This window comes from Carassius auratus, chromosome 15 (assembly GCF_003368295.1).
Source record: "Carassius auratus strain Wakin chromosome 15, ASM336829v1, whole genome shotgun sequence".
Classification (NCBI taxonomy): domain Eukaryota; kingdom Metazoa; phylum Chordata; class Actinopteri; order Cypriniformes; family Cyprinidae; genus Carassius; species Carassius auratus.
This window is the reverse complement of record NC_039257.1, coordinates 18822428-18840204: the sequence shown is the minus strand read 5'-3', so window position 1 is coordinate 18840204 and position 17777 is coordinate 18822428. Positions and strand designations below refer to the sequence as shown.

Genomic DNA, 17777 nt, shown 5'->3' with positions numbered 1-17777 from the left:
TATATATATATATATATATATATATATATATATATATATATATATATATATATATAACTTTATTGCACAGTCAGATGATCATACAAGTAAATAACTGCATATGTTGTTTTGAAATTTTGATACATTGTGTACTAGCATGTATGTTTGTGTATATATACATGTGTGTTTATATATATATAATGTATCAACATTTTTAACATAGATATAGATAGAAAAATGTTAATAAAAAAATTACAGAATACATGAATATTTAACATGAATTAAAAAAAAAAACATTTAAATAACAAGGAATAACAATAAACTACAATACCCATGAGGCATCGCGGTGAAGACATTTTTACAACACGGAAGCACGCTGTGTCCTTACATGAAGTTAGCAAAACATTCAATTTATCCACAGAAAGGAGATAGAATCCGCTTTGAGCCAGCACAGAGACAGATAGTCACTTTTAATAACTATTCGCACATGACGAACTGATTTATCAAGCTTACTGCACGATCATTTTATTAAATGGTCTGATTTTTGAAAAATAAAAACGTTAAAGCTACGGTATTGTATATATATAATAATATATAATTAAGGAGTTACATTGCATCTCTTTTGTTTTTTTCATGTATTTTTAATCTTTTTGCGTCATGGAGCAACTAGTCATCTGACGTCCTTCCTCGTTCCTCGTATGCAGATGATCCATCGCTCGGTATCTTCAGATGCACTGTGAAGGGATTCACTCACTCAGCCATGAGACTGATCAACGCTGCTCTGCTCTTCCTCCTCCTCATCCTCAGCTGTAATGCACTGGGGCTCAAACCACGGCTGTTAGGCAGACACACAGTCCAAACCAACTCTCAGCACCCATCTGTCTCATACCAAACTTTCTATTTTGATCAGCAGGTAAGTGTCTTACTTGATTGCTTCTGTACCTGGCTGTTTGTTCTTGGCCATAAGAAATCCATGTCAAGATATCAATTTGTTTACATTGATTAGAGATCACTGATACTGTTCTTCAAAGAATATACTTATTATTTCATTTTCTGATAACCAATATGCATTTATCTCATTTCGGCTTTAACACGAAAAAAAAAGAAGAAGAAAAAAAAGGTAGAAATATTAAAACAAATATAATAAAATAATACAATTAAGACTGCAACAATAAAACATAATATGCATTTTTGAATTTTATTTTGCAAACTTAAAAAATGCAAGTATATGCATAAAATTGTATAAACATCAAGAATAATTTAACAGTAATTCGTTTTTTTCTTGTTCGCATTGTAATTATTATTGCTTAAACCATTTTATTTATACAAAGTTTAAATAAAATAAAATAAAAAATGTATGCATTTAGCAGACACTTTTATCCAAAGTTACTTGTGATCTAAATGACTCAAGAATTATTTTATCTGTTTTGTTGTGTGGCTTAAAACAGTAGCGCTTAAAATGCTACATGCTTCTCGCTTAAAAGATGAATGACTGTAAAAAGTAAGTTTTCAGGTTCATACTTAAGTCTACTTCATAGTAAATACGACCCACCAATAGAGAAATGTATCAGTGCATTCAGTATAACCAATAATGTACAAAAGAGTAGATATCTGTAAAATAGTGGTTAGACCAATGACATCCTTTTTTTAACCTTGTTATTGTAATCAGAAACTTATGTGACAGCAACTTGTTTGTTGTTAACAGGTCAGCTGTTGTCATTGATCACAGTTGCAAAGCATTGTCATTCCAATCAGCTTGTATCAATCAGTAAGTCTTTGCCATAGATCACATTGCCAGGCGTTATTTTGCAACCCACAGCAGTTTTATCTGGTTGTGGCTGCTCATTAACTTACAACTGGGCTTCCGTTATGGATTTCCTTTATGTAATGTATCCATAATCTGTGCCGTTCTGCTCTGTATTGTGTCTGCAGGAAATGTCCTTTTCCTTGTGGCCCCCAAAGGATAATAGCAGATCCTTTCGCCCCTCTGGGCTTGGGCCTGTGTGCAGATAGATGCATAGCATCTAATGCTGGCAGTCTGCCCGTTTTTCACTTTATTGAACTGAAAGTGAGATCTAGAAAGCCCCTTGTTTTTTGTGTGTGTGTGTGTGTGTGTCAGGTTTAGCATGCTTTGAGTAAAATACACAGTGACATTTTTCTTTCTTTAATATATAATTATTTAAAACGTGGTACGATGCTGCCAGTTGTTTAATAATTTAAGTCTCAGAAACCTTTAATCTCATTCTTAGCATGAAGAGTGGCTTAGAAATTAATCTTTTACACGCTATCTGTGCTGACACAGGAAAACCCCGCGTCTAGTTCTAGACAAAAACAATCCTGTTAGGCTGTACTCTGAGCCTAATTACGTCTTGACCTGGACACGCCAGAGCGGAGGCAATTGTTTCTCGGTGTCTGTTCAACTCATCCTCTCAGCCGTCAGGAAGATTAGGGCCATTTCCTGGCTTTCTTGCTCCTCTTTGTCTTGGTTTTGTTCTTGTCAGCATTTAGTAAGCCTTAACGGTAGCCTTCAGTCGTAGCAGCACAGACGAGGCGGTTAAAATGAGGATCAGGAAATGTACATGGGTCTAGGGTTTCACATTCCCACTCGAGCTGAGCTGTAGTCTGTCGTTTTTTACTTCTCTTTGTTGAACAGTTGTCCAGGGGATACTCTTTCAGCATCTGTTGCTGGCTGTGGTTGGAGAAATGGAGAGCACTGTTGGACGAGCAACCAAGAGAAGAGCTGTTTTCAAATTCATTAGACAGAAAAAAAGCACTAATGTGTTAAAACTGGGCGCAATGTTGACAAAAAAATGAAATGCTTTTTTTCAGTTCTGGTTTGCTAGCTTTTTTTTTTTTTAAAGCTGTTTTTGAAAGTGCTCTCTGACATAGTGCATTTATTTGATAAAAAAAAACTGTAAAAAAAACAATATTATGAAATATTATCGCACTTTATAATGAGTTTAACAATTTGAACATATTTTAAAGTGTGACATACTCCTGTGATGACAAAGCTGAATTCTGAGCTCTCATTTTGACCTCATGTATTGAATGGTGCTACTCAATATGGAGAATGCAGTCATATAGTTAGACCTGCATTCTCATAGACTAAAAACATGCACTCTTAAGGCATGTTTTTGAAAAATAAGTGACACAATACTCAATCGTTTGAGGTTGCACATCTGTGCTGACCATGGAAAATAAACACTGCACACACCTACTACAAAACTAGATTTTAAGTAAGTGCTTCTTTCTTGTAGACCATTTGCAACCATGATGCTATATATGGACGCTAAGGGGTTCTTTGTGCTTTTTAAGGTGTTGTTATGTGTTTTCTTGGGTAATCTAAATGGTTGTTAGGCAGTTGCTTACTTGGAGAGGATTTGTACCCTATAGAACAAAGATATCTGGAAAAAAGATATGTTCAACATGCAGCAAATGGTATGCTTATAGTATAATTTATTCCCTGTCAATGTTTTTTTATTTTTTTATAAGCCTTACAGCCCCTGGTCACCATCTACTATTATTATTATGGAGTAATGGAACTGTGTAAAAGTTTCATAAAACTTCACCATTTGTGTTTTCTAGAGGAAACATGAAAATTAATCCACTGATTAATCACAAAAAGTAATTATTATTAAAAAATATATGATTATTTTTTTAAATATAAGATATTTTCCCATGGAAACGGGTATTAGGTAGATTGAGGACTCATGTTGGACATTGCTTTGATAGTCTGAATCAACCAGAAGAGGGCGCTGCATTTCTGACCCGGTGTCCATGTGACTCATCTAACCTCAATCAGATGTTTTGTTTGAAAGTTTTAGGAGTACATTCAGTTCTCCAATCGGCTGTAGTCTATTTAAAGATTATTATATAAAGTATTAAATTGTATGTGTAATTCACAATAGAATAAGGATATTGTATAATAAATAAGTTATCCTTTTCAAACACAACCTTTTAAGTAATTAATACTGTTAATGAGCAAGAATGCATTAAATTAATCAGAAGTGAGTGACACAAAATACATGTTACTAAAATTTTCTAATTCATATATGTGCTGTTCGTTTCTTTCTGTTCATCAGAAAATACTGAATCATGGCTGCTGAATATTCGTTTTTGCATTTTATTTTAAAATGAAATGTGTAAATACTGATATTTATAATCTTTTTACTCTAATAATAAAATAAAATAAAATCCATGTACATTTATTGTAACATATGTTTTTTAAAAAAGTGTGTATCATTCATGTATTATTATATTAATAATAGTATTATCTATTTCTTCAAGAAAATATATGTACTTCTATAATTTAAAATATTGTATATATGATTTTTTGTGTAAATGAATAGTCTTATAAATTATGTAAAAAGGCCATTTTCTAGAGGCTGAGGCTTGAGATGTAACAGCTTACACAGAAAATAACTCACTAAAGCATGTGAATATAGCTGACACTCATTTGACCTGCAGCCAGACTCTGACTGCTGTTGAATGAATGTAACTGTGAGCGTTCTGTGTGAGTCCTTTTGCTGTCACTGGCTCATAAAATTTCTGCCTCTTTTGTTGCCAACGGGAGGAGAAAGAGGGTATTTACCAAAAAAAACACCCAAAAAACACTTCTTTATTAAGTGTTGGGTGGGATTCAGAAGAGTGAGAACTGTAGCGTTTCAGCTCTGGGAACAAATTTTAACATTCCTTTTACTTCTTCCCTCAAACTTGGAGAATTTATGGAAATGTAGAAGACAGTGAAAGGCCCCTGGACCGGGTGCATGGATATTACAATTGTGTTCGAACCGGAACTAATGTGGCATCCCTGACGCTGGCACTAGATTTTAATACAAATTGATGCTAATTATCCCTCCATCCTGCTCTGAGGTTTTACACTCAACAATACGAGATGGCTGAAGGCCAGAAGATTGAGGAGAACACCCAGAAATGAAGACCGTCTAGTATCGTTACTGTACATTACGTGTAGACAGGGATGTATCAACACTGTAACTGTTTATGGTTAAAACAGCAGCAGAACAACATTAAGAAAGGAATAGTATAGAACATTTTCTTCCCTTCATGTATCATTCATTTATACAGTACATATATGAGTTTGTATGAGCTCCTTCTCTGCAGTGAATGGGTCCATTCTCATTCTGATGAAAACATCACAATAAAAGTAATCCAGTCCATCAGTTATGTCTCGTGAAAGGAAAATCTGTGTGTTTGTTATAAACTAATTCAACTTCAAACTGTTGCTTCTGGCTAAAATATGTGTCCTCTATCCAGAGCTCCAGTGAAAGTCATCTTGTCTGAATCAGGGGAGAAATATGCACAGATCAAGCTTACAAGTTTACAAGTGAAAACAATCCAAATCAGTTCCAAACAACTTGGTGAATTTTGATGTGAGAGGACCACAGGAGATGGACATTTTCACTGGAGGAAGCATTGTAATGGATTATGAACCCATATTTTGGCTAGGAGCAAAGGTTTAAAGTTAAAAATGTATTGATGGATTTGAACTCTCATTCTGACAACACCCATTAACTGCAGATGATTTATTAGTGAGCGAGTGTGCTTTACTCAATGCTAACATTTCTCCAAATGACAGGACGCCATTAAAATAAATTCATTTGAATGAAAAAATAAAGAATGCAGATGACACTTACTGGAATTATATGTGTGATTAGAAGTATTTCCTTTGTGTACTTTCTTTCTTTTATTACAGATTGACCATTTTGGCTTTTTGGAGAATGGCACGTTCAAACAGAGGTATCTTCTTAATGACCGTCACTGGCACAAGGAAGGAGGCCCAATCCTGTTTTACACGGGCAATGAAGGAGACATCACATGGTTCTGTAACAACACTGTAAATATGATTTTTTAATATACATATATATAAAATTTGAAGAAATGGCAGAAAAAAACTTTCAACTATAGATGTGTAGATATTTTGAAACTTTAAAAACTGCCGCTTCTGTTAATTATATTACAAAAGTAGGAGAGTTTCCATAAAAATCACTATTCATTTTCTCCACAGGATAATCTTTTATATATATGTGAGTTTCAGAGTTGTTCATTGATACTGTATGTTATTCCGGACTACAGAACCAGTCATTTTCAGGGTCAATTTATCGGAATTGAGATTTAATAAATAAGCTTTCCATTGATGTATGGTTTTTTAGGATCGGACAGTATTTGGCCGAGATACAGCTATTTGAAAATCTGGGTGCACAAATTAAGTTCTTAGCGATGCGTATTACTAGTCAAAAATTTGGTTTTGATAGGTAGGAAATTTACTAAATATCTTCATGGAACATGACATTTACTTAATATCCTGATTATTTTTGGCATAAAATAAAAAATTACAATTTTGACCCACACAATTTTTTTTTTGTCTATTGCTGCAAAAATACAACAACAACTTAAGACTGGTTTTGAGGTCCAGGGTCACATATATGCTTTGGTTAAAACCATTAGGCCACATTTCAACTTATTTTTTAAATAATCACGTTCAACAGTGGATTTCCTTTCCAAAATACAGGGAAAACTGGATGGGGAAAATACTTCTGGAAGCAGGCCACTGAAAAAGTGGACATGCGTTATTGCACTCTATTCTGTTTAGTGCTGCAGAAATGATGAGCTTCACCTTTAACAGTTGAAGATAATAATAAACACAGTGTTTGTAAATAATCAGTATCTGCATTATTTACTTTATATTTATAGCAATATGATTCTGCAAAATACTGATACAAAATTCAAATTTTACCATAGAGAGGAAAATTATCTTGTAAAATAAAACAATTGAGTTACTATGCTACCCCTTTGTCCAAATGGAAGCTCGATATCTCAGCCTCTTCTTTTCCTCAAGGGTTTCATGTGGGATGTGGCAGAAGAGCTGGGAGCCTTGCTGGTTTTTGCTGAACATCGCTACTATGGAGAGTCCATGCCGTTCGGCGAAGAGTCTTACAGCGTGAGTCCATACTGCTGCTCATGTCGAGCGGTAAGGGTCGTTCAGTTAACACTGTCCTTTACCTTCTGGACCTTCTTTCCTTTTCTACAGAATGCAAAGTATCTGAACTACCTGACGTCAGAACAGGCTTTAGCTGACTTTGCAGTGCTCATCAAAGCTCTGAAAAGAGCCCTTCCTGGAGCTCAGAAGAGTTCGGTCATTGCCATTGGCGGCTCCTACGGCGGGATGCTGGCGGCCTGGCTGAGGATGAAGTATCCCAGTGAAGTTGTAGGGTGAGTGTTTGTCCATGTTACCTATGCATGAACAGCAATATATACTTATTAAAATATATACTTGTGTAAAATGTATAATTAAATTGGTATTCACTACTGTTTTTGCCAATAAACATAAAAATGAAATTATCTTTACAAAAGTTCAAATATTTTAAAATGTACTTTATTCGTGTGATGACAGAGCTACATTTTCAGCATCCTCCAATCTACAGTGTCTCGTGACCCTTAAGAAATCATTCGAATATGCTGACTTGCTGCTCACAATTTCTTGTGGTTATCAACGTTGAAAACTGTTGTGCTGCTTAATTTTTTATATATATAAACATATATATAAATATGTATATGCAGACACTATAGGCCAATTTTACTAAACAGTGCCGATGGGCAGAGAAGCAACATCTCATTTACATATCCACCAATGCAAATGGAGCAGTCGCAAATAAAGAATAAAGAAATGAATAAGCAACAGTAAGCTACGTTGAAAATGTTGCAAGAAGTTTTGATAGAGCTGATATTGCGTGACTCCAAGTTGAGGGTTAGTCGTCTTTTATTTCCTGAAGCAAATTTAAAAAATAACATGGCTTGGCAAACGAAATGTTCGAATAATGTGTTTTCTGGCATTCCAGATAAATTAATACTTGTGGAAAAAATCCTCTCTCTTCTACCACGCGCTCTCTGTTCTCTGCAGTGCCTCCTCCTAGAAACAACAACTGCAGCCATTACAAGTGCAAACAGTTTAAGGCATGCTTTATTTGGCCGTTAAATAATGGAGCAAATGGCAGTCATTTGATGAGCGCAAATGTTAGTAATACTCATCGCGTGATTCATTTGAATACTCTCCTCCTATACATTTTGCGTCTGAAAGGGACAATCCTACAAATGCATATTCAGTAAGGCCACGCAGAAAAATAACCGTCTATGTCTTTTCAGCACTAAGTCATCATTGCACATCTTTAGTAAAACCTGGCGGTACAATTTTAACGCCAAAAGATGGTTTGCGCTGATGCAAGCTGTTAGTAAAACTTCCTCTAAATGGATAATATGGACAAACTGGGACTTACCTAATTATTGAATTCAGATGTTTCAATCAGACCTAATGCAACAGGTATATGAAATTATGCATCTAGATACAGTCTGCATTTACAAACATTTGTGAGAAAAACAAGTTGTTCTGTGTAGCTCCATGTATTCAAGCATGGTACTGTGATATGTGGGCACCTTTGCAGTAAGTTTCTGAAATTTTAAACCTGCTAAATATTCTTTGGTCAACTGTAAGTCGTATTATTACAGTATTATTGGAAAGTGAAAATGTTTCAAAACGGCAGCCATGAAGCAGAAGACCATGTAAAGTCCCGAATGTTGGGGTGCATGATGCATCTTTAAATCTAAAGACGTTGAACTTCTCGTCCCATGTGCAACTCTCTCTATACATATATATTTTTTTTAAATGTTAGAGACTTTTTTTTTCAGATAATCTCTAAATCATAACCCTCAAAACTGGCTAGGGAGTTAAAATATTTTACCTGCCATGGTTGATTTTCATTCTCATTTGGCAGGTTGGTGTGTATTAGTCTCAAGATGATATTGCAAAAATATCTAAAAGTGAAATATTAGTCTATTAAAATGCATAAGTACAGCATACATATGCATACTTAATGGAGTTTGATGCCTAGAAACTGAATAATATCTTATATTGAGAGTGCCATGGGATTCTAGAAGAGTAAAATGCTTAACAGTAGCGTGTAACCATGTGTTTAATTGAGGAAGGTGATGTAATTCAGCAGAGAAGTTCATGAATATTGGTTGAGTCTTCTTCTGTGAAATGGAACGATCAGTGAGCGTGACCTTCTGGTGTTTTCAGTGCTCTTGCCGCATCCGCTCCCATCTGGCAGTTCATTGTGCCATGTGGAGAGTTTTACAAAGTGGTCACCAATGACTTCGCCATCAGCGGCACCAACTGTAGCAGCAACATCAGGAGGTCATGGGCGGCCATTGACAGGGTCTCAGCAACAGGTTGGTCAGTGTGATTGCTATACTGCTTTGCACTTTGTTAAAAATATCATGTCATGTGTAGATAATATTGTTGACGATGTTCGGAAGACGTGGTACTGAATACAAAAGACAATTAAAATGAGAATCAATAATATAATCTCTTATTTCCTCTTTATCAAACTGAATATGATTACGTATTATTACTAGTCATTTTTTGTTGTTGTAAAACAAGAAAAACACAATTGAAAGAGAAAAAGGGGAACACCAAATAGTTAATCAGTCTGTAATTCAATAAATAAATAAAATACAGAAATCTCTGTAATGTAATTATGCGTATTTAAATTCCAAGGACTTGATTTTTGTTTTGCTGATTTTGATCAGCTTATTATGTGGTCCAGACCTTTACTAGCCAACACGGATTTTGTTCTAAACCCATGTTCATTCACTCTCCAACTCTCTTTTTGAAGCTTATGTGTTTTCTTGGACTCATTTGATCAGCTTTTCTTTTCTAGGTGAGGGTCTGCAGTGGCTGTCTCAGGAGTTTGGACTGTGTAATCCTTTAAAGACTGCAGATGAAGTGTATGGCTTCAAGGCTTGGCTGCAGGAAACCTGGGTGAATTTAGCCATGGTGGATTATCCATATGAAGCTAACTTCCTTCAACCACTTCCAGCCTGGCCTGTCAAGGTACGATAAGTTCACTTCCAAGGTTTCCCTTACCGAACATACAGTGGCACACAGCTGAGAAAGTTCATTCCTCGAAAGCACTGATGGAAATGTATGCCAGGTGCATAAATGCAGAAATGTTATTTCAAATATATCATGTTGAAGAATTATTACCAAATTCATATTCCATGGTACAGTGTTTACATGATATATTAATTATGTATTTATTTCAGAACACTAGAACTGACCTTTTACTGTAATTTTTTTATAAATGGCATGTTTTTTCTGTAAATTGTGACTATGAAGTGGTAAAAACAAAAAATGGTGTAGAATGAAGTATGACACACTTTACAAGAAAACTAAATAAGTAAAACACAACCAAAGTCATTAACAATAAAATTCTACTTTAGCAGTTGGATTTCACTGCTAGTCGGTATGAATCACTCTCGCTGAATGATTTCCTCATTAATGCTGACTCACCTCTGATAACAAGTCAGTTGTTGTACCCATTTACATCAGTATGCAAATAGCTTCATTCATATTCATAAAGCTTCTGTTTTCCTTCACCCTCAGAACTGAGCTTTTGTTCAGGTTTCTGTTCGGTTTTGGTTAGAGGGTGGCGTGGACAGAAAACATGTTTATTGTCAGGACTCCTGAGGCATCCGTATTTTCATTCATTGAATCTATCTGACAAAGCAAAGGAAAATGAATATGAAGAGCACTAGTGTGCATGACAAGAAAGTAATATAAGCTCTTCTCCTAAAGCTATTAATGTGCGGCCGATTTTTTAATTAATCTGTATAGCCATCTGCAACACATTTTACATCAATATTTGACATATTTCAGAGTGATAGTAAATGAGCAAAATAAAAAATATAAAAAAATCATTGAATCGTGAAGAGTCTGCATTACATACGAGATGAAGCCAGACTGAACACTAGTTTGTTAAAGCAATGCCTAAATAGCGAGTTGTTGATTGATTAACATTAACTAATCAAGGCAATTAAGTAGGTTTAGGAACAGAGGTAGAGTTTGCAGTGTGAAATTAGAATAAAAAAAACATTATTTTTGATGAAAATGTTATATAATTTTGTTATTTTATTTAGAAGCTTTTAGGTATGTTACCTTCTGTTTTTTTATTTTTGGTAACTGCATCTTATTTCTAGCACATATGAATATGGAAACTTTGCAAAAGCTCAGATGGTTCACTCTTGAGTAGTCAACACCCCAACCCTCCTCCAATCTGGTAATGTATGCAACCCCTATGGGTGGTTAAAGCAGTTTAGGCAGCGGGTGCAAAGAGGAGGCATTTTAATGACAAAGCTAATGTGATTATGTGAGTGACTGAGAGAAGAGGGTATTGAAGGCTTAGGAGTGGGAAATCTGTTGCTGGAGATGAATGTATAAGCATAATCCCATCTGAAAAGTAGAGAGAAAGTGCTTTGGACAGCCTCTGCTGGTTTTGTCACAGTATAAATCTCTGCTCGGACATGCGTGTAGCTTATCTCGCACGCAGACCACCATCTCGGAAGAAATGGTAAAGCAACAACCTTCTCAAACCCACTCAAAGTCAGACATGACAGATATCATCCCATTATGGGTGGTGTGTGTTGCGATGTTAAAGTTATTTCTACTATCGCAGTTTAATGTGTAGCGATAACTATGAGTAAAATTTGGGTCACTTTTAGCGTTGTCGAAATTATTTTGAAGTCATATCAGTAGGAATCGGTGGGAGTTTCACATTACTTCACAGTAAAATCAAACACGGGCTTCCTCCTGAATAAGCATTAAGAGATTCATTAATGCTGGCTGCATTAGAATGCAATCTTGTTACTTTGTGGACTGATTTCATATGTTATAAAACGTGTTTTGTTTTTCTATGCGAATTGTCTTTAACTAAGCGTTTTCAAAGTATTCATGTTGTTCAAGGTATTTTTTTTTTTTGTGTTTACCATTAAAAAGCTTAGTACACACTATTAAGAACAGACTGCTTATTGTGATTTTGAGTAATCTGACAAGCAAACATTGGCTGAACCAAAGGTATGTTAGTTTCAAACCTTGTCTTGGCAAAAAAACAGCTTCTCCAAGCAACATCTCTTATGACCCGAATTTTTGGTAACACTTTAATATAGGGACCAATTCTTGCTATTTACTTGTTGCTTATTAGCATGTCTATTATTAACACATTGCCTATGTATTAGTACTTTTATCTTTTTGCTTCAGCGCTTTTAACTATACAGATTGTTTCACACACTACAATATTAAATAGGAAAATTGTGCAAAATGACAATAGTAAACACTACATTTTCGGTTAAAGACAGTTCATAACTGGATTTAGTGATGTCATCATCCTGCTCAGTTCAGTTTAAATGGTATCTGTGCAATCAAGTCAACAGTATTAATGGATACAAAGTGTTCCCAACTAAGCAAGCCAGAGGCGACAGCGGCAAGGAACCAAAACTCCATCGGTGACAGAATGGAGAAACCAGGCTCAGTTGGGGGCCAGTTCTCCTCTGACAAGGACGAAACCAGTAGTTAAATCTATGCTGCAGCAAAGTCACATTGTGCAGAGGACTCATCTGGTTCCTGTGGTCTTGTCCCAGTGGCCGTCTTGGAGACAAGGTCATCACTGGGAATCTGTTTCTGGGACGCATCTAGTTGTCTACGATGCCATTCAGGGAAGAGGTCATGTGGAGGACTATTATGCAATAAGAGCTTGTTCAACATTTCTGCATTTGACATTGAGAGCATAGGTCGTAATTTAGATAAATTGTTGAGATTGAAAAAGCAGTTTTACAAATACTAGAATACTAGGCATTTGAAGGAGAGCTTGCACAACTAGGGTCCTAACTGAGGACAAACAATTGACATAGAGTCTTAGACAGTTTTCTAGGTTATTACATGTGGAGGTGTTAGGTCCGATAATTGAAATAGTAGAACAAATGTAGGTCAGTGACTTGGTTCTATCCATTGTTTGATTGGATTTGGAGTTGTTGGCGTTGCACTTAAAAATGAATGTGAACTTGCAGTCAATTGTGAAGGGACAGGTTTAAACCAGAACATTTGATGACATATATTTACAAATTAGATGCATTTCATTTCATGCCAACATTAAAGGGTTAGAAATTAAAAATGAAAATTTGCCTGTGTTTAACTCCCCCTCAAAGCATCCTAGGTGTATATGACTTTCTTCTTTGAGACGAATCCAATCAGAGTTATATGTACAAGTACCCCTATTATGCCATTTTTAATGTTCCTAATATTGTTTTGGGAGATCTCCTACATTAGGATTACATACATGCATGGTAAAAAAAAATGCTTTTGATTTCTTAAAATATGCATTTAAATGTCACTTCATTTTCCAGCGATTCTCAAACGATTCGTTCAAAGCAGTTCTAAGGTTCAGTCTCTCTAAAACCCTCCTTTCCGTGAGCCTACTTTGCTTGATTGGTCAGATGGCCCAGTCTGTTGTGATTGGTCTACCAGGTACAGCGCCTGTCAGAAATGATACACCGATTGCCATAGTTCCGTATTTTGAACGCTCAGTAGGAAATATAAACATCTGGTATTTATCTTATTTGTGATTTAGTGGAACCAGCTGAATCAAATAAGCTGGGTACTGAGCCATTTTTCAAGAGCAAGTGTTTAGTGAATCACTCATTGAACTCCCCGAAATTATAATTTTTTAAAACTAATTAGAGAAGCAGTTGTCAGTAAAATGATGTGTTTGTGGGCGGGGTCAAGTTGTTTGCAGCCAGCCATGTAGAACATAGGCGTTTTTTATGCAAATGTGTGTAATTTCCGTTATACGTAGCCATCACGGAAGTTGGATTCAAATTACTAACAATTTGTCTAGGCTGTAGAGAGTCTGTTGTTTATTTTTGGAAGACAAAAATTTTATTTATTGTGCACTTTTGGCTTTACAACTGTTTACATTCACATACAGCTACATTACACACTGTATGAAAGGCAATATTGGAAATAGCATAATAGGGGCACTTTAAAAATTGTCCTGGCCCCTCCAAGACATACAATGGGGGTAAAGGAGTGCTTTTTGTCTACAGTCCAAAAGACGTGAAATAAAGTGCGCGCATCCTTAATAAAACGTGCCTCACATGGCTCCGGAGTGTGAATAAAGGTCTGTAGCGAATCCATGCATTTTTGTAAGATAAATATCCATATTTCAAATGTAATAAACACTTATTTCTCACTTCCGCTGACTGTCGTACACGTAAGGTGTTCTAGCGGTTGACATAGGCCTGGAGAGGTCAAGACAATTTTTAATATAACACCAATTGAATTCAACTGAAAGAAGAAAGTCATATACACATAGGATGCTTCGAGGGTTGAGTACATCACAGGCTAATTTCCATTTTTGGGAATTCTGTCTATAGTGCCCCTTGTGGCAATACTGACATTGCAACAGATATTTGCAATACTGTATGAATGAAGTCCAATCCTATTTATGTGGAGCCATTTTCCATAACTGCATAGCTTGATATGTTTGTTTCTTTGAAACATTCTTACTTTGTTCCAGCTTGACTGAGAAATTCCACTCCAGCAGAATTCCATTCCACTCAATTTCATATGCAAATTGGATGATTCTACAAAAAAAAAAAAAGCTGCTTGGTGGATTTTCACAGTAAGATTGTTTTGAAAGAACTGGAACATATGGAACATCTTCATACAGATGAATCTTTGCTTGTTTGCAGATCAAAATTGTAATTTGTGCCGTTGTTATGCAATAAAGCAGAACCGCTGTCATCTCTCTGAACATAAAGCCAGCTGTTTGCTCTGTGATTTACATGTGTTTTTCTGATTCTCAGGTGGTCTGTAAAAATCTTGATTTTAATACCGGCGTATCAGACAAACAGCTGTTGAGTGGCATCTCTCAAGCCGTAAGGGTTTACTACAATTACACAGGAGATGCAGTCTGTCTCAACACCTCACAAACCGCTACTGGGAATCTGGGCTTCCTTGGTTGGTTCTACCAGGTAAAATAATAAAATGTTTGGATGTTTGACTCTATATCGTCACATTTATCACTATAAGTCATTGCACTCGGTTTTATTTTGATTCACCTGTTGTTGAAGTATTGTGATGCTATTATTTTACATAGAAATAAATTATGGATCCAAGCACTTGATCTCCAAAAATGACAATGACTATAAGTTTTTTTTTTTTTTCAAATGTCAAATGATAGGTTTGACTTAAAAACTGACCGACATTGGAATTGTTATTGACAGAAAATTGCTTGGGCATCTGTGGTCTGTTAAGTCACACTTGTTCTGTTTTTCTCACAAAGCTATTGTAGGACAACTTTATGATACATTTGTGGTGCTTTATGTCATTTTCTGTGTATTTACACAAATGTTATAAGGCTAAAAACTACTTTGTGGGTATTATTGTCATGTTATTTAACACCCCATGATGTGGTGTAATATTTGCAGAGCTGTACAGAGATGGTAATGCCAATGTGCACAGACGGCGTCGCTGACATGTTTGAGCCACAGCCATGGAACTACCAGGCTTTCTCCGACGAGTGCTACAACCAGTTTGGAGTGCGGCCGCGGGAAGACTGGGCTGAAATTGTTTATGGTGGGAGAAACATAAGTGCCCACAGCAACATCATCTTCAGGTAGGACCAGTTCCCTGGGTTTTGGAAGCTAGAGCTAACAGAGATTTTTATATTATAATTGAAATGTTCCATGTACTGTATATATTCAAGTTGGGGTTGATTGAATGCATTTTGCGATACTATGAGACCTAAATGTGTATTGTTTTTTTTTTCAGTAATGGAAATCTTGATCCGTGGATGAGTGGTGGAGTGACCAGAAGTCTTTCAGAATCTCTGGTTGCCATTATGATCGATGGAGGTGCGCACCACCTGGATCTGCGCTACAACAGCGAGTTTGACCCAGAGTCAGTTCTCAAAACACGGGCGCTAGAAGTACAATACTTCAAGGAGTGGATCAAACAGGCAGCAACTACCCAATGACATGGAATCGAGATCATGGAAATGAAACGGAATCTGAGAAAAACAAAATTAACTATTTCTGTTTGCTATGTACCAAAGTTAGTGGTTTCTTCCTTGGTACTTAACTTACAAAAAAAATGTTGTTATTGGGGAGTGGAAGGAATTTTTGGGGGGCTCATGGCTGATTGTAATGTTTTTTTTTTTCTTTTTTGTGCAAAACAAGAATGTTCAGTAGGTTTCTCTGAGAAAATTGAGGAATTGAAAGTGTCAGAAAAAAACCAAATGCAAAACCACTCAGGGGAAGTGTCCTTTGCCAAAGTCTCAATGTAGCTATACAAATCAGATGTTTACAGCTATGGTTTGTTACTAAAGCATGATACATTTTAAAGGGGATAGTTCTCTCATTTGTTTAGCCCCATTTTCCTTTTAAACTCACCTGTTTTTTTTTCTTCCATGGAAAATAAAAATTCCATACTTGTGTCCGACTTGTGTACCATATTTGCTGTTCTGCATTCTTCTAATGCTATGTGTTGTGATTGGTTACTGGACATGCAAGAACCATCTTAGCATTTAAAAACCTCAGTAAAGAGTTGGAAGCTAATTTTAATTTTGTGTTCAATTTATTTTTTATTTTTTTTCAATTTAAACATGTTTTAGGAAAAAAACTTCTGCTACTTAGAACTCAACCAGTTTGAAATAGTCACTGAAGTTAGCTGGATCTAATAATAGTGGTTATGTTATTTTCATTGTCTATACATAATCACCACAAGTTATCAGTTTTCTGAACAAACTGTGTACAACTCCGGTTGTACTATTGCTATTTTCTTAATTCTACACTTTTTTTATGGAAATAATGATAAATAAATTACAATAAATGCACATGAATGAAAGCAACTGTACATGTCTCCTCCATTGCTGCCCTCGTGTGATTTAATGAAAACCTAAAGACAGACAACGAGCAATAAAGTAGCTAGCGGGAGGCACGCGGTGTAAAACACAGAGATTGTGCCCCATGCGGGGACCTGCAGGACTCCACCAGACCTGCATTCATTTACTGGCAGCTCCTGCTTCTCCAAATTGCGGTACGCGGACATCATGTGCTCTGTGCTGAGCTGCCTCCTGCTAATATTATTATTAATATCACAGCCAGAGTGCAGAGCAGGTTGTTTTGTGGGGTTGGGGAAGGTCAGGAGGAGGAATAGATGAGTTTTAGGTGATGGATGATGATTTTCACTCGGTTGTTCCCTGAAATATGATCAGTTGTGTTTTGTCTGGCTATTTTCCATGTAGCCTGAAAGTATCTTTAAAGGTAAAGTGTGTTATTTCTGTGCCACTATTGTTATCGAACAGGATTAGCAAAAAAAAAGTTATTCTTTTCAAACACATTTCTCGAAAACTCTTCTCATCTAGGTCAGATAAATAGATAGTCCTACCCCAAGCTTACAACATTGACTGAACCACTGTTCCTACATCAGTCTCGTCAGCAGGCTTAAACAATGAATAGTGTTTCAATTCCCGTATTTACACTTTTTTTTGGTTGGGGGGGATTCAATGGCTTACTTGTTGTATCGTTATATTATGTATTTTAATCCTGAAACAATTAAGGCCTTAAATATATAAGAATTGCTGTTAATAGTGTTCATCGTCTGGTTGACTATGTCTTATATAAATCTTTCTGATTCTTTCTTCTCAAATGCACATAAACTGACAGTCGCCACTTATAAGCTACTACTAAATATTGTAGAAACTTAATTTTCTGTAAAGTTGCTTTGCAATGATTTGTATAGTAAAAAGCGGCATACAAATAAACTTGAATTTAATTAATATACTTAAAACAATACTAACAAAGTTGGTATTCGTTCTTCGTTCATGGAAAAAAAAGAAGTTAGCTGAGCAACAGTATACTGTTTTTGAACATTACAACACCACCCAGCT

At 35.9% G+C, this 17777-nt stretch overlaps 1 protein-coding gene across 2 annotated transcripts; it reads left to right on the top strand.

The window, feature by feature from the left end:
• The first annotated feature begins 342 nt into the window (after positions 1-342).
• prcp (prolylcarboxypeptidase (angiotensinase C)) lies at positions 343-16736 on the top strand. Of its 2 annotated transcripts, none has more exons than XM_026282789.1 (10): positions 343-372; positions 684-892; positions 5693-5833; positions 6836-6937; positions 7028-7209; positions 9071-9222; positions 9714-9886; positions 14692-14859; positions 15316-15503; positions 15659-16736. In XM_026282789.1, the coding sequence occupies exons 2-10, from the start codon at positions 740-742 to the stop codon at positions 15861-15863; spliced, it is 1464 nt and encodes a 487-aa protein (XP_026138574.1). In that variant the 5' UTR covers positions 343-372; positions 684-739; the 3' UTR covers positions 15864-16736. The 2 variants fall into 2 exon arrangements, with proteins under 2 accessions (XP_026138574.1, XP_026138573.1); XM_026282788.1 differs by lacking the exon at positions 343-372 and adding an exon at positions 381-550.
• Positions 16737-17777: the final 1041 nt, after the last annotated feature.

Excerpts from the sequence above, each read along its gene's own strand:
- prcp (XM_026282789.1), top strand. The coding sequence starts at position 740 with ATGAGACTGATCAACGCTGCTCTGCTCTTCCTCCTCCTCATCCTCAGC. Across the intron at positions 7,210-9,070 it reads TATCCCAGTGAAGTTGTAGG|TGCTCTTGCCGCATCCGCTC; the intron begins GTGAGTGTTTGT and ends TGGTGTTTTCAG. Across the intron at positions 15,504-15,658 it reads CACAGCAACATCATCTTCAG|TAATGGAAATCTTGATCCGT; the intron begins GTAGGACCAGTT and ends TTTTTTTTTCAG.